The sequence below is a fragment of the Nicotiana sylvestris genome, chromosome 5, assembly GCF_000393655.2.
Source record: "Nicotiana sylvestris chromosome 5, ASM39365v2, whole genome shotgun sequence".
NCBI lineage: Eukaryota > Viridiplantae > Streptophyta > Magnoliopsida > Solanales > Solanaceae > Nicotiana > Nicotiana sylvestris.
In genome coordinates, this window is record NC_091061.1 from 121,012,549 (window position 1) to 121,038,682 (window position 26,134).

The 26,134-nt window shown below is 36.1% G+C and overlaps 3 protein-coding genes across 6 annotated transcripts; 1 reads left to right on the plus strand and 2 right to left on the minus strand.

Annotated features, from left to right (window-relative positions):
- Window positions 1–986: 986 nt before the first annotated feature.
- Window positions 987–4,479, minus strand: LOC138869237 (uncharacterized). The gene is made up of 4 exons (XM_070146839.1): window positions 3,623–4,479; window positions 2,711–2,897; window positions 2,054–2,217; window positions 987–1,464 (listed from the first exon to the last, which is right to left on the minus strand). The coding sequence occupies exons 1-4, from the start codon at window positions 4,477–4,479 to the stop codon at window positions 987–989; spliced, it is 1,686 nt and encodes a 561-aa protein (XP_070002940.1).
- A 7,474-nt stretch (window positions 4,480–11,953) lies between these two features.
- LOC104230811 (uncharacterized) lies at window positions 11,954–13,834 on the plus strand. 2 transcript variants are annotated; one of them, XM_009783699.2, is made up of 2 exons: window positions 11,954–12,059; window positions 12,743–13,834. In XM_009783699.2, exon 2 carries the CDS (start codon window positions 12,818–12,820, stop codon window positions 13,613–13,615), a length of 798 nt encoding a protein of 265 aa, XP_009782001.1. In that variant the 5' UTR covers window positions 11,954–12,059; window positions 12,743–12,817; the 3' UTR covers window positions 13,616–13,834. The 2 variants fall into 2 exon arrangements, with proteins under 2 accessions (XP_009782001.1, XP_009782002.1); XM_009783700.2 differs by having other exon boundaries at window positions 12,031–12,184.
- Window positions 13,835–16,168: 2,334 nt separating this feature from the next.
- Window positions 16,169–24,265, minus strand: LOC104230810 (pentatricopeptide repeat-containing protein At5g01110). 3 transcript variants are annotated; one of them, XM_070174617.1, is made up of 4 exons: window positions 21,689–24,265; window positions 21,064–21,245; window positions 20,402–20,474; window positions 16,169–16,187 (listed from the first exon to the last, which is right to left on the minus strand). In XM_070174617.1, the coding sequence occupies exon 1, from the start codon at window positions 23,972–23,974 to the stop codon at window positions 21,794–21,796; it is 2,181 nt and encodes a 726-aa protein (XP_070030718.1). In that variant the 5' UTR covers window positions 23,975–24,265; the 3' UTR covers window positions 16,169–16,187; window positions 20,402–20,474; window positions 21,064–21,245; window positions 21,689–21,793. The 3 variants fall into 3 exon arrangements, with proteins under 3 accessions (XP_070030718.1, XP_009781997.1, XP_009781998.1); XM_009783695.2 differs by lacking the exon at window positions 16,169–16,187 and having other exon boundaries at window positions 19,171–20,474; XM_009783696.2 differs by lacking the exons at window positions 16,169–16,187; window positions 21,064–21,245 and having other exon boundaries at window positions 19,171–20,474.
- Between the last annotated feature and the right edge of the window lie 1,869 nt (window positions 24,266–26,134).

The following is a 26,134-nucleotide window of genomic DNA, read 5'->3' on the forward strand; positions in this document are numbered from 1 at the left end:
GAAATGTAGAAAAGTCGAATTTAGTATAAATATCAAAATAGTATAAAGTGATGAAATACTTATGGAACAAGAACAATATGTCATTGTAAACAGATGTTTTACGCTGGAACTGAGCAGAAAATTCGGGTACTTTATCTTTTGATTTTTTTTCAACTTCATGAGCAAAATCATATTAATGCAAAATATACCCAAACAACTTTCATTAAGAGAAAGCATAAGAACACTTTTTAAATATCCAAATAAGAACTTGTAATTGTGTCTTTTTTCCTCCACTTATTTAAAATTGTAGTTGCCTTTGATAAAGAAATATTGATGTTGTTGATAAAAAATCCCCTCTAATGTTTTAAATTAAAGAATATATCCCCTCTAGCATGGCAGGAATTAACATCAGCTCACACATATAAACTGCATAAATCCATCCTTGATGTGGAATCAAGAATTGTTGATACTATAAAAGCCTCCACATCAAAATCTACATATAGTTATAAATTAAAAAACATATAAAGCATATCAGCAACTAAGAATATTACCATGTAATGTAATATAATTATCAGGAATGTTAAATTTTTGACTTGCCTGCAACACACGGTAAAAATGCCAATATTGTGCATTATCGATTGGCCCAATTAATATTAACAAAAGACATAGCCTTGCAGTAAATTCTACATAAATTTTCAAAGCCCTCCATCGAGTATGCGTGAGCCACAACAAGGCACCATATAGTGAATATGTTAAGCTAAAAGACAGTCATAATAATGGAGATTGAATGAGAGAAAACCCTAGTCTCTAAGACGAGGAGAGAGAACTGATGTTGACTACATGAGGAAAATAAAAGAATGATTCTCATGAATTAAAAAATAGAAGAGAAGGTTCTATTTATATTTATAATGTATCTAACTAAACCGGATAAGGGTTGAAGTCCTTAAATGAAAATAAAGCCCAACTACAAATAGTCCCAATATGAAAAAGTCAGCCTGGATCTGGGCTTAGTATCTGAACTCCATCACCTCCCTCAAGCTGGAGGGTGGGAACACACCCAACTTGGACAACAATCTGTGATGAGGAACACCTGTCAAAGCTTTAGTCAAAATATCAGCAAGTTGGTGAGTAGTGGAGATATGCTGAAGAGAGATTAAGCTAGTGGAAAGAACATCACGCACATAAAGACAATCAAACTCTATATGCTTGGTACGCTCGTGAAATATGAGAATTTTAGCAATATGAGGTGCAGCTTGACTGTCACAAAACACAGAAATATGGGAAGAGATCATCAGACCTATATCACAAAGCAAACGAACCAACCAGGTAACCTCAACAACAACCTTTCTGAGAGTTTGATATTCAGCCTCTGCAATAGATAAAGAAATAATTTGTTGCTTCTTGGATTCTAAGAAATAGGAGAACCCCCAAGAATAATGTAGTACCCAGTGACAGATTTCTTGGAGATTAGGAAAGCATCCCAATCTGAATCAGAGTAGTCCTATAGTGAAAAGTCAGCTATGTGTTGAGGAGAATACCCTTGGAAGGAGAATTGATAAGATACCTAAGGACATGTAGAGCAACCAACATGTGAGGCACCTAAGAAGATACCAAAAACTAGCTGATATGCTGCACCGATAAAGAGATATGTGGCGTGATGTGTTGGAGGAAATTTAGCTTGCCAATGAGCCTCATATACAATGAAGGATCAGGAAGGGGATCCCCAACATCGGGGGAGTGCTTAGTATGCGAATCAAGTGGAGTAAGAACATGCTTCACATCAAGATAGTGAAATTCTTGAAGGAGGTCCCTAGTGTACTTGTACTAGTTGACAACATAACCTTGAAGAACTTTGGTGACCTCAAGACCAAGGAAGTAGTGCACAGAACCAAAGTCCATTATTTTAAACTGTTGATCTAGAAATGATTTCAAGGCAACCATTTAAATAGAGTCATTGCCAGCCAAGAGAATGTCATATACATAAACTACCAAAAGAACAATGGAGGAGGTAGAAAGCTTGGTAAATAGAGATGAGTCATTCTTGCTGGGGGAAAAAAGCTTGGAAAACTACTACCTTGAGGCCTGCTTGAAGCCATAAAGAGATTTCCTCAGCCTATAAGCCAAAAGAGGATCAGAGGATGTAGTGGTGACAGTGAGGCCCAAGGGGATCTTCATGTAGACCTCTTCATGAAGGTCACCATGCAAAAATGCATTGTTGACATCCAATTTATGAGCAGTCTAGTTGTGTTGGATAGAAAGGGTCGGGTGATATTTGATGGTAGTAATTTTTACCACATGGCTGAAAGTTTCAGTCTAATGTATGCTTTCTTGTTGAGAATACCCCTGATGACCAGCTTGGACTTATACCTTTTAATAGACTCATCACTCCTCTGTTTGACCTTATACACCTACTTGCAAGTAATAGCCTTCTTGCTAGGTGGTGAAGGCATAATATCTTAAGTATGATTGGCATCCAAGGTCTGAAATTCCTTGAGTATAGCATCTTGCCATGCAGGGTGAGGGGCAACTTGCTAAAAATGCTGAGGTTCATGAAAAGAGGAAGCTAGTGGGGAAAACTTGTATGGAGTAGCAGAACTGACAAAGGTACAGATGTAATTCTTAAGATAACTGGAGGATTAGTGTCTCTAGTGAAATGTATGTAAGGAAAAGGATCTAAAGAAGGTGCAGGAGGAGGGGCAAAAGAGGGGGGAGGTGTAGAAGAAAAAGGTACCTTAGTAGAAGGAGAAGAAGGGAAAGAGAGGAAAGGTGTAAAGGGATGGTCAGAAGGAGGAGTAGGAGCAGGAGGTTGAATATCCTCAAAGAAGGCAGGAGTAGGGGTAGACACTAAATAAGAAGGAGGGACAGAAGAAGGAATAGAAGAGTGGTAGGCAAAGATGTGCTCATGAAAGGTGACATTCCTAGAAAAGAAGATAGAATAAGTGTCTAAGTTCAAAAGTTTATAACCTTTTTTGCCCAAGGGGTAGCCCAGAAATATGCATAGAGAGGCTCTAGGTTGAAACTTGTCCCTCTTTATTTTAGGTAATGTGGCATAACACAAGCAGCCAAAAGTCCTCAAATATTTATAAATGGGAGGATGACCATGCAAGTTCTCATAGGGAGAGATGTTCTGAATAACATGGGGAGGAAACCTATTAATGAGATAGGTAGTTATTAAGACACAGTCACCCTAGTACTTTATAGGAAGTTTGGACTGAAAAAACAAGCCCCTAGAGGTTTCTAAGAGATGCTTATATTTCCTTTCAACCACCCCATTCTGCCGGGGAGTGTGAGGTACAGTGGTCTGATGAATGATGCTAGATTCATCAAAGAAGAAAGCAACTTATAGTTGGAACCAAGTTCAAAAGCATTGTCTGATCTAAGTGTTTGAATAGAAGTGTGAAAATGAATTTTGACCATAAAGACAAATGCTTTAATGAGATTGAAGGCATTGCTCTTACAAGAGAGCAAATGAGTCCAAGAGACTAGAGTAGTCATCCACAATAGTTAGAAAGTATATGAATCCATGATATGTTCTAGTATGATAGGGACCCCACAAGTCAACATGAACAAGTTGAAAGGGATGAGTAGATTTAATAGAACTATCTGGAAAAGGAAGTTTTTGTTGTCTAGATAAAGGACATACAGAACATATAAAAATTGCTTGGAAGACAACTTATCAGACAAATAAGAAATAGTTTTCATTTTAGAAAAAGGCATATGACCTAATTGTTGATGCCAAAAGAAATCAGCTTTATTGCTTGAAGTAATATGATTACAAGAGGTAGTACAAGCACTATGATCACATTTGGGTAAAGAAGTAGTAGCTGAAATGGCATTTACAAATGAAACAAGTTTAGGAAACTCAAAGGATGATTGAATGACATATAACCCATTTAGTGCTCTACCAATTTCCAATGGCCTCTTCAGAGAAAGGCCATGTATAAGACAAGAAAATTTGGTAAAGATGATTGTAAAGTTGAATTGAGAAACTAATTGGGGAACATAAATAAGATTGAACTGAAAAGAAGGAACTAGAAGTACATTAGACAAAGTAAAATCAGCACAAAGATGTAGAGAACCAGTGCATTTGACTTTTACTTTATAACCATTTGGAAGTGTTGCTAGAAAAGGAAAGGTTAAAGGTTGAATATTATGTAAGAGATCTTTGTGAGGTGTTATATGATTTGTTGTTCCTGAATCTAGAATCCAAGTGTTTGCTTTTAAATCTGAAAGACAACACAGGGCAACAGAATATACAGCAAGGCTACAGAACACAGCTGCAAAAGCACCCATGGCAGCATTGCTAGTGGGAGTATCCTGAATTAGTGTGGTCAAATGAGATTGTTGAAAGAGATTCATCAAGTGCTGGTATTGCTCCTTGGTGAATCCATCAGCAGGAGCAGGTGTTGTACCTTCAAAGGAAGATGAAGAATCCATCCTAAGTTTATCAACTTGAGCAGAAGCTGCAGACTTCTTTCCCTTAGTATATTTGAAGTCCATTGGGAAGCCATGGAGTATATAGCACTTGTCAACATAATGTCCAGGCTTCTTACAATATTTGCAAATACTAGTCACCCTCTTGTTGTCAAAATTGACCCTCTGAGTGCATAAATCTTGTTAGTATTATTGGGTTGAGAAAGAGCAGGAGAGGACTTGACAGAAAAGGAGGTAGACTCTGAGAGGAAGTTGACCCCTGATGACTGAATTTCTCTTTGATTTTCATCATTAAGAAGCATAAAGTAAGCTTTTCCTAGAGTTGGCACAAGAGTCATCATTAAGATGTTGCTTCTAACATTGGAATAGGTGTCAGTGAGCCCAGTTAGGAAGTGGATGAGTTTCTTCCCTTCACCACATTGTGGCTCGGTCGCACATGTGCAAGATGGACCAAAGGAAGCAGTCTTCAGCTCATCCCATAGCTTTTTAAGTTTGGTGTAGTAACTAGTAATATCAGAAGACCCTTGAGAGACACCAGTAATCTCTCTCTGAATTTGATAGTACCTACTAGCATTAAACTGCCAATACCTCTCCTATATATCTCTACAAATCTCCCTTGTAGTGTCACAATGCAAGACAAAGAATTGCTTAACTATGCCAATACCATGTTGTTGCATCTCACCCAGTGGCCATAGAGAGGGTAATCGAGAAGTAGCTGGGAGATTCTTCCGTTGATCATCCTAGCCTTGTTCTTTGCAGACAGTACAATAAGAAAAATTTTCTTCCAGGATGCACAACCAGTTCCATTAAAAGGTACTGGTACAAGTGAGCTTCTTGGACTATCAGATAGATGTACATATAGAGGATGGGAAGAGTCATGGAATGACTAATGGTGGATTCTACAGTTGAGGAGGTTATGGACGCGTCAATACTCATTTTCATCAAACAATACTATTGTTCAACTAACAATTAAATGGTTCTCGTAGTACATACAGCAAGTAATTGAAAGTGTATACATGCATCGAACAACAACCTCAAATACAATATTCAATATAAAAGAAATACCTAAAATTCTCAAGCTAGGTATAGAACTTATGACATCGATGAGAAATCTTGAGGAAATGGAAGATATTACCAATTCTAGTTCAGCTAATCGAAGGAGAGCAAGCTTCCATAGTGATTTCCCGAGAAACCCCCAAAATTATCCTGATGAAAAACACGAATTGTCCGTCGCCGACAAAATGAAACTCATGCAAATAAAAAAAATGAACCGATGAATCGACAAAACTCATCGAGAGCTATGTGAATCTCCGTTCTGATACCATGCTAAGCTAAAAGACAGCCATAAAAATGGAGATTGAATGAGAGAAAACTCTAGTCTCTAAGACGAGGAGAGAAAACTGATGTTGAACACATAATGTAAAAAAATGATTCTCATTAATTAAAAATAGAAGAGAAGATTCTAGTTATATTTATAATGTGTCTAACTAAACCGAACAAGGGTCAGGTCCCCAAATGAAAATAAAGCCCAACTACTAATAGGCCCAATATGAAAAAGTCAGCCTGGATCTAGGCTTAGTATCTGAACTTCATTAGAATATCAGTTCATTAACAATATTTAAAAAATACAAACAATTACCATGCCAGGTGAATTTTGATGACTTATAAATCAATGAAATTCTACTAAGGTGTAGGGTTCAGTAACATCTCAAAGCTAAGATATGGACGTTGCCATTCTGCTCACTTTGGGCTTTGGGCTTCTTTCTTTTATGGAAAACTTACAGAAATGTCCCAAATAGGTTTCAACTTACCAACCTCTAGCCATTAGTCATAGACTTACCGAAATTAGCCAAGCACATATAAAAATTGAAAATCCAAATAAATAAGGTTCTTTATCTCAAAGAATCACATACAAAAATCTTCTTCCATATTTTTAAGTATGATTAGTAATATTAGATGTAAGATGGAAAGGAAATTTCATGGATGAGGTAGCAAAATAAGGTGATGAAATACTATATATACACACAATATTCCAAAAATCTAAGCAAAAAGGGAACTTTTTCAATGGATATAATTGAAATTCATTGAAAACATATAGATAAGTCAATATACAAAATTCGAGGAAGATTGGAGGTGATTTGGACTGGGATTATCAAAATTCGTAATTAAATCGATTTCAAAATATTCTTCTGCGACACATGTATCAAACATGTATCACGCATGTATCTCACACACAGGTATACATGAATATACATGTGATACATAATTGATAAAAAGATGATACATATGTGATACACATATGATACACATATTCTTTTTTTCATGTTCAGTTTTTACTTAGAATTTTCAATTTAAACCACCTCAAAACTTCACCAAATCATCCCAAAACTGAGATTCAAGCTCCTTAAGATATACCCAATCTATTCTAATAACACTCACTCAAAAGAAAGAAAAAATTTGACATTTTTTGGCTACAAATAGCTAACTGACTAATATTAGTAATATTTTATGAATTAGCCAATTTTTGTAATGAGCTACTTATAAATGAACATAGCTGGTAGTTTTCCTTCTTTTATTATAGGTATCTACTTTTTAGAGATTTTTACATCGTAGATCACATATTTGAGACTATTTATCTAAAGAGCATTTTTTATTTATTCCAAATATAGCAGATTTATTTACAAAAAGAATGGATTTTTAACATTAAACGCCAATGACTTGCCCAAAAATCAAGGGATCAGTTATGATCTATTTTAATCTCTCTCATCATTATACTAAAACTATAGTTTTTCACTCCTAATTTATGCCATATTTTTAGCCTTACAAATATTCTCTTACATTCTTCCAAATCTAAAAAAATCTAACCTAATTTACTTTGTTGAATCAGCAGCTATAGAATCGTTTTCTATTTTTTTCTACTGATCTGTTTCTAATGTAAAAACCATTGGAATTCCAATTACCTCAATGGAAGCACTACCAGGTTCTGCAATCCCATACATATTCTCACTCGTAACTCTTTCTTGACTTTTTATTCTGAAATAACTCTATGTATTTCAGCCAAATATGAGAACGGAAAAATAATTGATTTTATCTCTTTTATGTGGAGATGGACTCCTCCAAAATAATCGTTCCATGGATTGTACATACTCACGATCACAGAGGATTCATTCCATAGGTACGAATCACATCTGAATCACCCTAAGGGCGTTAAACGGGTGGGCCGGGTAGGGAAAAATTGAAATAGGCCGGGTTTCGAATCGGACCAATTACGGGTTAGGATTTACCGGACTTAACGGGTTTATTTGGGTAAAAAATGAACTGTAAGGGTTACGGGTCCAAGAGGCCGGGCTAGGCCGGGTTAATGTTTTTTTTTTTTTTTTGTATTTTGTATAACTATTGTAATTTATATTAATATAAAGTAAAAATATAAAGAATACAATGAAAATGGAAAAAAAAAAATTGCACTTATAAATTGCAGGTGCTACATTTATTTCAAAATTTAAACTTACAAATTGAAAGGTTTACATTTAACAAGTAAATTCAGAGGTTTTGCATTGCCTTAGTAAGTTCTTCATAATCAATATGAACTGATTGGCCTTCTTCTGGAGTGTTAAATTCAGATGGGTTACCATGTGTTAATATATCTCCAAGTTTCTCGTATTCTGGGCTATCAACATCTTTACATCCTTGATTTCTTCGTTCTGATTTAATCCAATATCTGAAACTTACTAAAACTTCCAAAGCATTGCTTTCCAATGAGTGATGGGTGTCTCCAAGTTGTTGTCTTGCTTGGCTAAATGCATTCTCTGATGCAACAGTTGAATTGGGACATTCAGCACGTCCAGAGCCATAGTGGAAAGAACAGGAAATTGCTTTTCATTCTCATGTCACCATCCCAACGGTGATTTTTTTTTTTGTGCGAGGCTCTTTTTGCTTTTGCAAGTAGAATTGAAGTTCATTAATGTTCCTGCTACTGGTTTGAGTGTTAGAAAATATAGAAAAAATATTAAAACTGTCAAGGCCTTCATCATCATCCATAGTAGTAGAAGTGGTACAATGCATAGTGGGATTAACATTGCCTACATTAAGAGTAGCATCATCGAATATTTTTGCATAATAATTATATAATTGTTGTAAAGAATCATTTAGCTTGTTCATACAAACATATATATATCTGGGGTTTCAGTTGGTCCAATCTCCATATAAGTATATAAAATATTGATTAATTGGTGACAATCAGACATCTAAATAGAAGGATTTAAAACAACACCAATTAAGTAAATCGGAGAAATTAAAAAGAAATATTTTTTGAATTTTGCTTGCAATTTTTCAACAACATCCTTATATTTTTCTTTCTTCTTAAATTAAGATAATAGAAAAGAAATTTCAGCTATATGTACTAAAGTCATGGTAACAGTAGGGTAATATGCTCCACAAAACGCAACAATAGTTGTATAAAATTTATGTAAAAATTTAACATCATTTATGGCCTCCCAAGTAGTAGTTGTTCACATACGGTTTGGATCAGTACAGTGCGCATTAGCAACTTTAGTTATTGGGAATCTATATTTGTAGCAATATTTTAAAAATATATATGTATAATTCCATCTAGTAACAATTTCGCCTGGCATGAATCTGGGCTTAAGGTTATGCTCGGTACACTTATTCTTAAATTCCTTAATTCTAGATTGTCTATTATTTCATTGAATAACACCAACTGCTCTTCTAACATGAGTAATCTCAGTTGAAAATAAATCAATGCCACTTTTAACAATTAAATTACAAACATGACATGCACACCTAACATGAAAAATTTCGTCAAGTGGTGGTTGCAAATGCAGTTTTAATATTGAAATTGCGGCATTATTGTTAGAAGCTTATCAAAAGACATACACAATACTTTTTTCTAAAGATTATAAAATTTAACAACTTCACAAATAGTAGTACTTATAAACACAACATTATGACTCTGATCTTCATCATATTTAAAAGCGATAATACGTTTTTGCATACAATAATTATCATCTATCCAATGACATATAATTATCAAATAATCATTTCCATTAACAGCATGGCTAATATCAGAAGTTAGAGAAACTCTACAAGGAAGGTGGCTAAACAAATAACGTATGTATGTTTGATATTATCCATGAAATTTAAAGATATCAGATCTACAAGTACTTCTAGGGCACTTTTAAATAAAGGATTATAAATCCTTTGAATATACATAATAAGATATGATGAAGAAGCAAAAGAAAAAGGTAGACAACCCAAAGCAATCATTTTTGCAAACTCCTCACGATCCTTCATTTTATCGTATTTCATAAGTCCTCCAGTCAAAGGGTTTAGAGTTGCTTGATTTCTATCTCCATCAGAGCCCCATTTTATAGGAGTGTCCCAGTCCCCCCTAATTGTCCTCCAGTCATATGTTTAAAATCACCATTACAAAGTCTGCATTTAACTCTATCAGTACCTACTATTTCGTCAAAAAATTTCCAAACCTTAATTCTTTTTCTCCAATTAGTTGTTGGGGCAACATGTGGTCTACTACTAGCACCACGACCACACCCCTTCTATCAACTCCAACATTACTAGGTGTAAGTGGTGTCTCATCTTTAATTTCTAATTCATTATCTTCTATACCGAAATCTTCATGTAATTGTTCATAATCTATATTATTATCAGGCAATGTTTCAGAAATATGTGTAGATTCATTTAAATTACTACCAGATGCTGAAGTAGTACCTCTTTTTCTATTTCCCCGATTAGTAACCTTATTACAAATTCTTTTTGCAACATTAAACATATTATAAAAATTTAACTACTAGCAAAAATTAAATATGCAAATAAAATAGTAAATAAGAGAAAGAGTTGGAAGGAGTGCACCGAATTCGGCAATAAATTAAACACTTGATGATTTCGCAACTTCAATGTTACCACGAAGAAACGTCAATTGTTCAAACTTCAAATAATAAATAATACGATAAATTAAATTTTTAAAAAAATGAGAGCCAAATACTTGATTGCACTATAGGTGAAGAATGAGAGAATGATAACTGAGAATACGAGTTTGAGAATATGAGTTTGAGAAATGAGAGATGAGTGAAAAAATGAAGAAGGGGGAAGGGGGTGTATTTGTAGTTTTTTTAAAGGGCTAAATTAGTAATTACAAAAAGTGTTAATTTAAAAAAAATGGCCCAAAAAGGGCTGTTTGTGCAAAACAGCCGTTGGGCAACGACCCCTTGGCCCAGCTAACTGTTGCCAACGGTAACAATCATTTGAAAAAAATTTGAAACAACTAGCCGTTAACCGGTTTGGGCTGGACCGGGCTGGTTAACCGGTTCTACAGTGAATCTCGTTGACCGGGTCTGACCAGTCCGGTTAACCGGTTGAACAAAGGTGAAAGAACCAACCCCCTTACCCCATTAACCCATCCCACCCGGTCCCCTTTGTACCGGTTGGTTCGGGTTTCAACCGGGCTGGGCCAGTCCGGAAACGGGTTGACCCGGCCCGTTAGACACCCTTAAATCATCCATGAATCATTAAACACCCGGCCATGATACTATAATTATACAACTATTATTTCATATATAATATTAAAACTAATTTACATTAAAAAAAATACATCTAAAAGGTCTTGAAACATCAAGATACTATTATTGTACAAGCATAACACCATGTATCATTATTATATCAAAATTATATCATATATGATTTGCAAATACATAACAACACAGTCATCATAATACCATTATTAATTATACTAGCATTATACAATATATAAGACCTTCCATTGATATTATGTAGTTAATAATTGCAAAAACATACTTGTAATATATTTATATTTGAAATATTTATTGGTACTTGAATTATATCATCATTATACAGTTAAATATTCAAAATACATACATTGATAGTTTCAGTTGAAAAAAATACTTCAAATAAACCTTTATTATATTAAAAGTATAATGTGAATATAATAAATTATACTAAAATTCTATTGTAAACATACTAAATTATACTGAAATTATATTGTGGTACTCGTGGAAGTTATATATGATCCTACGGGGAGTGAATCAAATCATACGAAAATTATACGAATGGATATTTTGAAGACAAAGTGTATACAAGTTTTATACCTAAACACAATTAGATAAACATAATATACCATGGATTTTAATTGTGTTTATGTTATGGAATGAATTGGTATCAAGAGAAAAAATACAGAAAGATATTAAATATTAGGACTGCCTTTTTAAGCATCATTATTTTTTGTTTGAATTGAATGAAATATGCTATATATATAAATATTTTACTGCCATACTTGTTAATCATTAATTAGTACTAATCTTTTGTATTATATTATTAATAGTTTGCTATTAATGAAAGTCTCTTAATGGGCTAGATCTAAATGATTAAGATTGTGCAAACAAATGAGGCCTCTTGGACTTTAGGCCCATGGGTTCAAAATCACAAAAAAGCCCACATTCATTACGAAATCGGGCAAGTATAATTGAATTTAGGATAAACCCGTCCACCTAATCCGAAGTCGGCAAAGTAAGTTATAACCCTTGCAATTTTGACGCTCAACTCATTGAAGCTGTTTTTGCGGAGCAACATCTGTTCCTCTCCATCGAAACCAAGTTGTTAGTATCTCTCTTTCTCTCCCCCAGATTTCGCAAAATGGCCAGAAACCCTAGTACCTTTCTTATGCTGATTTTTGGATGATTTCTGCTTTGTCTATTTGGATTGAGAAAGCCTGCTCAGATTCGTATTTTTCTGTTTTGCGATCTTTTATAATATAATTTGCCAATTATTATTTGTTTCCCATGTATCAATCTTTCTTTTTGTGCTTTCGTAATCTTTTTCTGAATTAGGAAAAAGGGGGGAAAAAGGAATAAGGTTGTCAAAGATAGAATAGTATCTGTTCCTTTGATATGTAGGATGCATATCCTTTAATTAACTAATTAACCTACTAGAATATCTAAGCAAACATTCAACATCGATTGATTTTGAAGTACACAAATACCTCCCTTAATTAGTAATTCTGTTAACTTAGACCCGTAATTGAAAAGAATACTAGACTTTGGTTTTATTGGGTTTTGGAATGAAATGGGGCTGAGTAGATGCTATGATTTATATAGCTGACACCAACTAGCTTGGGATTGAGGCATTATCTTTTGATTTTTACTTGGGGATGCACTGTACTTGGAAGAGTATAAATTGTATCGAAAAATGTGGTTGAAAGAATATACTTTGATTACTTTAATGTTTTGGCTGGGTTTTGGTTATCTTTTTACTAACCTTAACTCTTTGTGCTGTTCTCTAGTTTTCTGTCCAGGGTACTGGTAGAGATTAAGGTTTAACTCGAAGAGGGGACTCTTCATTGTTGAGTGCCAATATCATGGCATCCTCTAAGAATGAGGAAAGTGGTGCTCAGGATGCAGCAGAAAGGATTAAGGTTGCAGCCTTGTCAGCTGCAAAGGGTTTGAGTCGTGCTCAGGCTGAGCGTGCCGCCGCCGCTGCTGCTAGAAATGTCAATGCATATGGCCAGAAGGAAGAAGGACCCAGTCGATGGCAGGAAAGAAAAGAAGCAAAGAGGCAGATGTATTTGATGAGTACTGAGAAACAGGTGAGATTGGGTGAAAGGAAAGACCTCAAGGCTTCAGGTTCTACCCTTTCTGCAGCTTCTCAATGTCAGAAATGTTTCCAGCCAGGGCACTGGACTTATGAGTGCAAGAATGAGAGGGTTTACATATCACGACCGTCTCGTACACAGCAGCTGAAAAATCCAAAACTGAGAATGAAAGTATCAATATCGTATGATCTAGAAAACCCAGATATTGAGAAGGAGAGGAAGAGTGAAAAATCTGTGAAGAAGAGTAAGAGGAAGCATAAGTCGGATACAGAGTCCGGGAGTGATAGTGAGGCTTCAGTGTTTGAATCTGACAGTGAGGCGTCATCAGTGACAAGGTCTGATGATTCTTCTGGGGAAAGTGAATCAAGTTATAGTTCTTCAACTGATTCAGAGGAAGAGAGGAGGAGGAAGAGGAAGAAGAAGAAGAAGCAGCAGAAGAAGAGAAGACACCGGAAATACAGCTCAACCTCTGAGTCTTCTGATTCATATTCAGATTCTGGGTCTGATTCTGAAGAGCGAACTAGCCGTAAGAAGAGCAGCAGGAGGCATACCAGAAAGCGGTGAAGCATTGAACAATATGAGTAATCAGATGTGTGGTATCTGGTTCTTTAACCTTGAAAATATTGATATTTCTGTTCTCATGTGATAAAAGAGCTTTTGAGCAATGCACCTAAGATAACTAGGATTTGCTGTTTCAAATGAATATGATTTTACTGTAAGTTTATCTTGTGGATGTAGAATTCAGCGTGGCAAGAGTTGTCTCTTGTATTTTCTTTTTTTCCATGTTGCTGGCTTTCTCATTTCCCAGCTCGTATTTGACTGTCTTTCTTGTCCCTTGCCTGCTTGAAATTGTCCTACTTATTTAACTTTCGCAGAGTTGTCCTTTTCTGGAGACTTGTACCATGTGGCTTTGACCTTAACGGGAATTAGCTGGACTTGCCAAGAGAAATTGTCTGTAGCATTTGATGATTTTGCAGCTGGTTAGTTGCTGCTATGTCTTGCATAACTTGAGCCAGCCTATTGGAGGAAGTCTCTAGAACTTATTGCCTGGTTTCTTAGTACTTGTCTTGTTCTTTGAAGGGAAAAATTAGTCAATTGCCGTTGATCCAAGTAACGATTCCTCCATAGGACAGATTTTAACTCTTATATTGTTGACCTTGACTGATAGTTTAATAGTGACTACGATCAACTTTGATGTCGTACTTGAGTTGAAGGGCTTTCCCTCCATCTGTCGAGTCAAGTAATTGGTTATCTCATCTTTTCCGCCTATTTTCTTCTTTTTTCTTTTGGGACTATTTTATGTTTAGGGGAGTAGATACTTGATTGTTGGGCCATCCGAAGACCTTCCTCTTTGTTGTTATCTGTATTCTGCTGTCTATAGTGTGACAATTGGTATGTATTTGCCGGTCTCGGGTCATGGTTAGTGCAGTTGATGACTTAATTTCTTGTGAGCTGAGAAGAGGAAACCATGCGGTTCCAGATGACTCATCAGGCGCTCGATGCTGGTCCTCTTAGTATCTCTTGCCGACTAAGCAATCCTATGATCTAATTAAATCTGCGAAGACTGAAGATTGAGGTTATGCCTTGCTATAGTCATGCCTGGTAGCATTGACTAGGGTAATTTATTTTCTCGATATTGTGTCGTATCTTGTGTTTAGTTGCAAAATAAGGCGTGGACACAATTTTACTGGGCAGTTCCCTTGAATTTCTTTTCTTTGCCACTAGTCAGTAATAGTTTTTCGGGGGAACAATACTCTTTTATCCCTTGAATCAAGCACTCCCTTCCCTTTTATGTCAAAACTTCTTATCCAGAAAAGTGAGGATTATTGATTCTTTATTTCTATTGCAGTCAACGATATGTCTTCTGTCGCTTTTGAATAAGTACTGCTAGCATGTGCAAACATAAAATTGTTTACAAGTTTCCCGTGAATTTGCTGCTTTTTTTTTTCGGTTTTAATTTTTGCATTCTGCTATTTTCTATGTATCGTGTAATTTGGGAAGTTATAAGCTCTTCTTGGAGTTATGTAACCTACACAATTTTTTTGTAATGTTAGTATAGTTTGACCTGTTTTAGCATGTACTTAGTGGTAGGGGTGTGCATTCGAATCGGTTTATCTATAAATCGAATCGATTATTTGTTATCGGTTTATCGATTTATTGATTTCGATTTCAAAATTTTCCTTATCGATTTATCGATTTCGATTTCGATTTTGTCCTCTTCGATTATCAGTTTATCGATAAACCGATAAGCTACAGTAATTTTTTTTTTAATTTTTTTAATTTTTTTTACCCTTATTCTATAATACCCTTTCCTTTACCCTAAGTCCCTAACCCTATTATTTCCTCTACCACATTTAAGGAATGATCATATTTAAAGCTCAAGTGAATGAAGTTCAAATTAATGGAAAACAGAATTAGCCGTGATGATGTATTTTGATTTTTTGTTTGTTTATACCGTTGGAGTGTTGGTGCCATACATTTGATCCCTTACTTTAGTTTTGTTGCATGTGCTTGTTGACACAATTTTTATGTTATAAACGATGCTCTTCTTATTTTAGCTTCCTTTTGTCCATATTAGTTAGGTGTGTTTGTGGCGATATACTTTCCGTGGAATCCCGTAAATTTTCTTATTGGTGTAATCGATAACCGAATCGATATGCCCCAAAAATCGATAAATCGAAATCGAAAAAATCGAAACCTTATTTAAACGATAACGATAAGCATATGTACAAATCGATAATCGATAAGTAATTATCGATAAGGGTCAAAATCGAATCGATAAATCGAATGCATACCCCTACTTAGTGGTGACAAAATGGTTAAAAGAAAATAGTTATTCACCTATATTATCCATTAAAAAATGGGGTGGATAATGAACTTTTTAAAAACGGATCAAATACGGATAAGAATCATATTATCCACTTAGACTAATCAATGCTTTTAACTTTTACATTTGTAAAGGCTCAAAATATGGGTTTCTAAAGTTTGGGAGACTAGAAACTCTCCAAAGTGACCATATTCAAGAAGCCATGAATAATATGAATATTCGTTATCTGTTTTTGATTGGCTCATATTTGACCCGACCCGTCCGTTTGCTGCCCTTGCATGTGCTTATCCAGTTATGTCGACCAGCAACCTATAAAAATTATTCCCCCTCCATTTTAATGTATGTCAACTTATTTAACTAGTCATAGAATTTAAGAAAGAAATAGACTTAAAAAACTTGTGGCCTTAAACAAACTATAACATTTTTGTGCTTATAATTATTTTGAAACTTGTGATGTTACACATGCCAAAGTGTTTGTAAAGCTATGAAAGCTTCCCAGAGAATAGAAATAGAAATTTAAGTTAAATTATTTTCAAAATTTAGAAAGAGATTATTCTTTTGGAATGACAGATTGAGTACCTTGTTTTAGGATGCCTTATGGCGCGCTAAGACATAATAATTTGAGGGAAAATAGCACGGCGCGCCAGTTTTCGGACTGGCCATTCAAAAATAGTCAGCTTTTGCAAAGTAATTGAAAAATAACCACTATTTTGCTGTAACAAAGAAAGCTCCAACATAATATACTGGAGATTGGTACACCTGTGTATAAACTTCTAGCATATTATGCTGGAACTCCAACACGCGAAAAGTTCCAGCATAATATACTGGAGATTGGAGCACCTGTGTATGAACTTCCAAAATACAATGCTGGGCCGGTATATTATACTAGAACTCTAGTATATTATACTGGAACTCCAGTATATTCTACTGGAGTATTTTCTTGATTTTGGACAGTGTTTTTGTTCAGATTTGTTTAAATTTCGATTACTTTTGAAACTATGGTTATTTTTGAATTTCTCGCTATTTTTTCTACTTGAAAAAGGGTTTATTTTCTACTATTAAGTAAAGTCCATACCCATGTTATAATTTTATGCCATTTCAGTGCTATTTTAATAAAGTATTACCATTTCAGAAGGGAAAAAAAACTTATGCCATTTACTACAAGGTTCTTAATGTTTAGAGTTTACATATATTCTCTACTAGATTTTGAGGTGTAATCCCTTTGAAATTTTGATTTCGTTGTTGTAATCGATGTAGAGTATGTGATTTTAAGCTCATAAAGATGATAAATTGGTAATTAGTTTTTGAATCATTTTATAGTTTAACCGAAAAAAACAAAGGAGAAAACAGTAATTTCAGCTTGCACCTTTAATGTACTAACATACATTAGGTCTCGTCGGTTAAGGCAGCATGAAGAAACTATATAGAAGGTTGTGAGCTTATAAAATGCGCACGATATAACTTTTTGTGAAAACTAGATATAGTTGTCCGGTCACAGCACGAGCAGCACCCGGAATGCCTTTAAAGAACGATTTTATTATGTCGTATCGCATTCATATTGCATATGCTTAAAATTCTTTACTACTAACTTACTAGAAAAGAATCTCCTGACCTCAAGCAAATCTATATGAATAGAATTAACCTGTTAATTTTGAGCTACCATTTTATAGTAAAGTTTATTTATTTCATATCATATGTAATTGAAACAACAAGTATTGACATACTTTCTTTCTTTTCTTTGGCATGTAATATAATTCTAATCCGCTATCCGAATCACAAAAAAGAGGAATAACTTATCAGTAAAAATATATAGAATAGTTAAAGGCAGTTAAAGAGAAGAATGATAAGTGGGAAAAAAATATGTTCTTAATACATTGAATAAGAATGTTAGATTCAAATATATGTCAAACATATATGCTCAAAACATAAAGACTCATCAACTGAGATATCTTTCTATCATTTTTCTCATTCAACTGAAACATTTTCCATAGAATTTTAAGGAAAATACTGCAGAGGGCATAGAAATTCTGGTGCTTTCCCTATGGACACCCTGTGGACATGGATGGATATGATTCTCTTTTTCAGGTGGATTGCTGTTAGGGGTGGCAAATGGGCGGGTTAGGCTGAATTTGGCGGGTCAAGATGGGTTAGGTCAATAAATGGGTTATTGCCCAACCTGTCCAAAGTGTACTTGATCTAAGATGGACTGGGTCACAATGGGCTAAACAATTGGTCATAACCCAACCCGCCCAACTTGACCCATGTTTTAGAGTCATGCTCATCTTGCATAAAAAAGTCTTTTACCTTAAAATGTATAAGTTGAAAGATATTTTACGAGTGGGGGTGGGGGATTGAGGTGGGTGGGTGGTGCAGAAAAAAGAAAAAAAAAGGAAATTAAAAATAAAAAAAAGTAAAGTTTTTTTTGAGGGGGTTTGCCGGGGGAGGGGGGGTAAAGGGTTAGAGTGAGTGGTGCAGAAAAATAAAAAATAAAAAATACAAAAAAAAGTAAAATTTTTTTGAGGGGGTTTTGGGGGGGGGGGGAGGGTAAATGTCCAAAAAAATTTGTAAAAAAAAAAAAGAAAATGTAAAAAAAAAATTTAGGGAGTTTGCGGGTAAGGGGGTAGGGGTAGTGTGGCTGAGTGGTGTAGAAAGACAAAAGAACAGAAAATTGAAAATACAAAAAAAAAAGTAAAATTGGGACAACTAAATAAATTTCTAGATAACTTGGGTTGAGATCCCTTTGTTTTGGGCGAGTTTCATGGGTTGTATTTGGATTCCTTAATGGGTCAGAATGGACTATAAAAAATAATGAGTTAACTTGGGTTCAGCCCAAATTGATCCATGAGCTAATATGTTTGTAGCCCAACCCATTAATCTTTGGGCGGGTTGGATAAGTTTGGGCTCAAATTGCCACCCATAATTGCTGCAACTAACAAGAAAAGGTTAATATTGATTTATATGCAAAAACTATATTTTTACCATCTCTAACAAAAGATCATTCAATTCTCTACTTGCTAATTCTTTCTAAATTCTTAAGTATGTACTGATAGAAACATGCCTCTCTACCTTCATAAGGTAGGGGTAAGGTCTACGTATGCACTACCCTTCCTAAACCCCACTTGTGAGATTACACTGAATTTATTGTTGTTGTCAATAAATTCAAGTTCTTTATTCTAAGATTAATATCATTACTTTCTATATTTGAATTGCTCATGCACAGAGATGAAAACACTAACTTCTTGTGGATCAATTGATAGGTTGTGATCAAGTTGAAAGAACAAACACGTTGGTGGAACTTTTTCTAAAAATAATAAATGTAGGCTCTCTCCTACAATATCGTGGTAATTAACAACCAGAGAGAGAGCGAGTGATATTGATGAATGAGTCTAGTTACTTTTTAGTTATAGGAGTACTAGTACAGTCATCTTACTTCTTAGTTTAATGTGTAAATTTGGCTAGTTTTCTGTACAAAGGTTATTATTGGAATAAATAATCTTTCTTGACATTCTTTTCAGCTATTTTCTTGACAGCAAGACGCTCCCTAAAAAGAATGGCTGGCTTGACTCTTGAGTGAGACAAACATCATGTGAGGCTAGCCACAAAAAATAGTTGACTTTATAGGGCGCCTTCGACTTCCATAACTGTTTCCAAGGCCAAACTATGTTGCTGTCCCCTTCACTGTTTCATGCCCTGTATTAACAGAGGAGATTCTGTCTAATCCATTGTATAGTGTAAGGTTCTTATTCATTCAATGCCACCTTCTCTAAATCCTGCGATAGTAGCGCCATTCCGGGAACTTCCCAATATCTGCAAAGCTCTTCAACTTTGATTAATCTCAAATCCATTCCGACAATCACTTCAACTTTGATTAACCTCAAATCCAATCTTCCCCACCTTCCACAACCAACTGATACCAAATTAAAATCGCGTTCATGAGATTTACATTCTTGCTCACAAGTTCCATGAAAATTTTCTTCAACTTTGTCCAAACCAAATCCAAGAACCCAACAATTTTTCATATGCTACAACACTTCATATTTACACTATTCCCATATTACAACCCTTTATCTTTGCAATATATCGCTATATAGCATATTCTCCACAGTTTCTCCATGAGCGGGAAGAAGGGGAGCCTTGGCGTACCTGGTAAAGTTGCTGCCATGTGACCAGGAGGTCACAGGTTCGAGCCGTGGAAATCCGGCCCTTCTCCGGACCCCGCGCATAGCGGGAGCTTAGTGCACTGTGCTGCCATTTTCTCAATGACCGGGAAGTGGTCCCAAAATCTGTAACCTAGAGTTTCATCCCAGGCGAATTATGTCCTCAATACATCTATCCTAGTATGGTCAATCATGCAGGACCTAAAACTCATTTGGTTTGATAACACAACTGCAACTAGATCTTTGACACACTTAGAACTACCACTAGAATCTTTTTCATGCTCATTGATGAATGACTACCACCAACAGAACAATCAACTAGCAAATGAAGAGAAGGTAATGGCAGCCATATGTAATAACATATACCTTTGACGTCAAGTTCACATAAGATAGGCATATGCGTAATTGTTTTGGTGCGCTTGTCTCAGCATAGTAGTCCCTGAAGAAAAAGCATTAGGTTTAATTTTCAGCTATTAACGAAACAAGAATTTCACCAAAAAAAAATTATAACTTGGAGGCACAAGGAAACAAAATAGACATCATTGAGTAAAGCATTTGATACCATTATATACCGGATAGGGAACGGATAGGGAAACACATAAACCAGAGAGTAGACACACAGACTCCCCCCCCCCCAAAACAAACATAACTCAAGAATATTGTCCTAACATGGGTTGGACACCATAAACAAGCTCAAGGAAAACACAAAGTCCTATATGAAGAGTCCTTGGCTATTTGCAAACATTGTGCATCTTTTGCAAAAGTTGCAACCAATTTGGGGAAAATATTGATTTGCAGTATTAGAACTAGTCAATTACGCCTTTCGAAAGATCTTTTCTTATATGTTATATCTAATATGATAAATATCATCACCAGGAAGTGGCAGCAAGTGGGGACTGGGGAGCCAAGAAACTGACTAAACTCAAAACTTTGACAAAGACTGTCATTGTGATTCCAAAGCATGAACTGCCAAACTGGTTCATTAAAGAACTTATGCCTAGAAGCTTAAGGAAATCGAGGTATTCAACCTTGGTGGAAATATTTATCACAGCTCTACCAAAAGGCCCTCTTAAGTCCAAAAGCACATTTCTGAAAAAGAAGCACCGCTCTCTGCCAGGATGATGGTCTCACTAACAGGCAGCTCTTGGAAAGCAGATGACAAGTTGAGCACCAATAAGGGTCTCCCAGATTTCAGTTAGCTAGCAATTCCCTAATGTCAAAATATCAAATTTAGAAGAGGGCTTATTTGCAATTCTACATAAATGAAAAAGATATAGCTTTTCTCCAAGCAAGCCCTGCGGATTAGATAATTTCGAGAAGAATAGAGAAAAAACAAGGAGCAGAAAACTCTCTTAAAGACAATATTAACTATATAGAAATAGTACTCCCTGCATTTCAATTTTTGGAAGCCTATTTCCTTTTTAGTCCGTCTCAAAATAAATGATCCCTTTCTAAATCTAAAAACAATGTAACTTTAAACTTCCATTTTACCCTTATTGAGATGATTTATACCCACACAAATATCTATGGATTATTTTAGACCAAAAGTTTCAAAAGTCCACCATTCTTTCTTAAACTACGTGCCCAGTCAAATAGGTTCACATGAATTGAAACGGAGGGAGTTAGACAGCAACTAGTAGCACAATTGCATACCTTTATTGTACACCAGCAAGGGGAGTTGCAAAAAGGAAGAAGCGGAAATCTCAAAATGGCAGAATTTGATAGTCAAAAGCTTCATTTGCATAAACAGCAAGGAGGTTAGAACTTATCATCCGGAACGAAGCCTCTCTGCAACATTTCATCATGGAAACGAAAAGCCTCCTTCAAGTTATCCTGAGAGACATGTCCATTTATCAATGATGTATATGTGGATTTGTCAGGGTTAATACCCCTCTCGACCATTTTCCTATACAGCATGTTGGCTTCCTTCATTCGACCAAATTTACAGAAACCATCCAGTATGGTATTATAGGTAATCACATCAGGTGACAGCCCTCGATTTCCCATTTCATTAACCAAGTCTAAAGCTTTATCCATATTCTCCTCTCTTATAAAACCATCAAGAAGAGTATTGTACGTAACTGAATCAGGATATATTCTTTGGGATCGCATGTTGTTCAGAAACTTATCTGCCCTCGAAGCATCACCAGACCTGCAATAGCCCTTGATAATAGAGTTGCAAGTCACAATAGTAGGTTTGATACCTAGGTCAATCATCTCATCCCATAGTCTTAATGCATCGGATACACAACCCTTGTTACAAAAGCCATTTATGAAAATACTATAGGTAATATAATTAGGAGAAATATTCACAGAGATCATCTCATCCCTTAAGCTGAAAGCTTTTTCCATATCACCAACCTTACAAAATCCATCAATCAAGCTGTTGTATGTCACAACGTCAGGCTTGAGATTTCTCAGCAGCATGGCCTCAAATAGGGTCAGTGCTTTGTCCATGTTACCGCACTTGCAACATCCATTTATAACCGTAGTGAAAGTGTAAAAATCAGGATTTACACCTCTTTCCACCATCTCATTGAAAAGCTCATCAGCTTCATGAAGCATCTTTTCTTTGCATAATCCATTCAATATAGTATTGTAAGTCACCACATCCATATGTAAACCCTGCTCCAGCATTTCATCACGCATCTTCATAGCCTCCTTCATAGAGCCAATTCTACAAAAACCACCGATGAGAATTGTGTAGACTACGTTATCTGGTGTAAGACCCTTGGATTTCATATCCTCATAGTACGCCAATGAGCAGTGGAGACGACCCGTTCTTGAAAACAACCCAATAAGAGAACTATAACTAACCAAATCAGGGATGATAGCTCGACACGACATTTCTTTGAAAACAGATTCTGCTTCCTGCAGGTTACCTGTTCTACAGCACTCAGCAAGTAAAGTGTTATAACTAGCGGTATCAGGGGCCAGTCCACTCTCTACCATCTCAACCAAAAGTTGCCTTGCTCTCCTGTACTGTCCATTCTTACATAAACCATTGATTATTGAATTATATGTCAAAAGACACGGTCTCAACCCTGTAACTTTCATCAAGTTTATCACTTCATAGGCTTCTTCCAGAAGCCCCACATGACAATATGCATTTATCAAAGTATTGTAAGTCACCATATCCGGAAAAATTCCCTTTTCTTCCATTTCTTTAATAAATGGATTCGCGTTTTCAATTTTCCCATCTTTACACAAAGCATTCACCATTATATTAAGGGTATATACATTTGGCTGAATGTCACTTCCTCTCATCTCACCATACACTTCCCATGCCAAGTCGACCCAACCAATCCTAACAAGCCCGCCTAGAAGACCATTACATGCATTAATCGAAACACAAAGATTCCTACTTTGCAACAACCTAAATGCTTCTACAGCCTCCCTAATCTTCCTAGCTTGTACATAAGTCCTAATCAACAAATCAAAAGAATATGGATTCGACCCGGATATCCCATAAGTTGACACCAAAGATTCCACAATCTCAATTCTTGAAACACCACTCCTTCTAATCATCCTAAGGATAAAAGCCTGTGCATCAGCTACCCTCTTACACCTAATCAACACATGTACCACAGTGCTCAATGAAGTCGAGGAATGCTTGAAATTAGGACAATTTACAGTAACCAAGTTGATGAATTTTTGAGCTAAATGCAAATTATCACGACAATTACCAAGAACTTCAAGAAAAGTAGACGGGTTTAAACGATGTAATAATAGTGATGAATTGGTGATTGGCTTACCTTGTTTTAGGTTCCATAAAATTTTCTGGACTAAAAAAGTGTCATCAGATGGTGGGGTTGTTGTGGTTGAGGTGGGAAGTGAAGCACAAGTTGTTGATGTGCCTCTGATGGTGGATTTAGGAAGGCATAGTAGGCGTTGTGCCTGTGCTGCTGCCATGGGAAATTGACGTTTTGGGACTGCCATAGTAGTGCCGCTGAAGTCTGGAGCTATATATTTGGCTCTTGGAACATGCTAGTTTTCCATTGCCAAACTAAGGCAAGGCCAAATAGGGGAAAATGAAAGAACTATTTGGGGAAGAAAGAGGTAAAAACACCTTCTATTTTGTTGTTTTGAAGGAGAGTGATTAGGGAGCAGAGGCGGGTCCAGATGAGAATTATTAAAAATGAGAGAATTGGCGATTGGAAATTAAAAACCAAAGAAAATAAAAAAGAGCCACCTAATCTCCTCTCTCCTTCTTCTCTAATCCTCTTCCTCCTCTACTCCCGTTTGTTCTTTGATTGTTAGAGGTGATTTAGACCACTTTTGAATTTTTGAAGTCCATTATCATTAAAAACCAATCTTGAAGTTTTAAAATGGATTTGAAAATTCGGCCGTGTTCTTTTGAAGTGGGTAACAAAACAACAACAATATACCCAGTATAATTTCACATGTGGAGTTTGAAAAGGATAATGTGGACGCAGTCCTTACCCTATCTGAAGAGGTAAAGATACTATTTTCATAGATTTTCGGCTCAAGAAAAGATGAAAAGGAAGAAAAGGGAAGAAGAAAAGAGGAAGAGGGAGAAAGAAAGGAGAGGGAGACAAAAAACATATGGAAAAAGAGGAGAAAAAGTAGCATCAAATAGTAACAATTAGGGAGCAACAATTTTTAGTAAAAGGGAGGAAAGAGTAGCATTAAATAGTAACAATCAGGGAGAAACAAATTTCAGTAGAAATTTTCAAAAATAATAGACGCGGTTGCTAAGTACCAGATATAATAACAAACTAGAAGGAAGTAACTTTCAACCAACAACAAAAATATTACTAGTATACTAGTAAACATAGGAGAAACTTACAACTGTCTGTCAACCCACCACTTTAATCCTCGACTTTCACGTCTTCCTATCGCTAGTCATGTCCTTGGTTAGGTGAAGCACCGACATGTCCTGCCTAATCACCTCTCCCTAATACTTCTTTGGCCTACCTCTGCCCTTCCTCAAGCCCGTCATGGTTCAACCTCTCACACCTCCTGACCGGGGCATCCATATCTCTTCTTCTCACATGCCCAAACCATTGCAGCCTCGATTCCCGTAACTTGGCTTCCACGGATGTGACTCTTACCTTGTCCCTAATAACTTCATTCCTGATCTTGTCTTTCCTGGTATGTCCACACATCCATCTCAATATCCTTATTTCAGCTACGCTCATTTTCTGGATATGGAACTTCTTGACGGGAAACACTCAGCTCCATACAGTATAGCCGGTCTAACCATCACCCTGTAAAACTTGCCTTTAAGTCTAGGCGGCACATTCTTATCGCATAAAACCCCCCAAAACTAGCCTCCATCTCATCCAACCCGCTCCAATGCTGTGAGTAACATCCTCGTCAATCTCCCCGTTGCCTTGGATTATAGACCCAAGATACTTGAAACTATCTCTTATGGGAATGACTTGAGTATCAATCTTTACTTCCACTTATTATTCATGCCTCTCATCATTGAACTTGCACTCTAAGTATTCAGTTTTTGACCTACTCAACTTGAAATCTTTGGACTCCGACGTCTGTCTCCAAACTTCCAACCTAGCATTAACACCCCATCGCGTCTTGTCAATTAGTACTATGTCATCAGCAAATAACATATATCATGGCACCCTCCGTTGTATGTGTCGTGTCAGCACATCCAACACTAGGGCAAACAAAAACGGGCTAAGGGATAATCCCTGATACAACCCCATCTCCACAGGAAAATGTTCAGAGTCTTCTCCCACAGTTCTCACCCGAGTCTTAGCACCTTCATACATATCCTTAATCATCATAATGTATGCTACTGGAACTCTGCTAAGCTCCAAATTGTCACGACCCAAATCGATGGGCCGCGACGAGCACCCGATACCTTACTCAACCGAGTACATCATCATAAGTGGGTCAGAAGGTGCGTATCTTTCTTATTACATCATCATAGATAAGTGGGCCAGAAGGCGCGTCATGATACAACCACAGTAACCATGAGGGAATATCCGACATAGAACTATCCAACCTGATATAGAAACTTATACCTGTGACATACGGGCCTATAAGGCCAATATGATCCATTATATACTTTAAATATAGGCCGACAAGGCCATACAAATATCCATATATATG

Coding starts and splice junctions, on each gene's coding strand:
- LOC104230810 (XM_070174617.1), bottom strand. CDS start 23,974: ATGGCAGTCCCAAAACGTCAATTTCCCATGGCAGCAGCACAGGCACAA.
- LOC104230811 (XM_009783699.2), top strand. CDS start 12,818: ATGGCATCCTCTAAGAATGAGGAAAGTGGTGCTCAGGATGCAGCAGAA.
- LOC138869237 (XM_070146839.1), bottom strand. CDS start 4,479: ATGGACTTCAAATATACTAAGGGAAAGAAGTCTGCAGCTTCTGCTCAA. Junction 2,898..3,622: donor AAGCAATTTTTATATGTTCT/GTATGTCCTTTA, acceptor CTTCTTTTCTAG/GAATGTCACCTTTCATGAGC. Junction 2,218..2,710: donor CTTCTTCTCCTTCTACTAAG/GTACCTTTTTCT, acceptor CAACACAACTAG/ACTGCTCATAAATTGGATGT.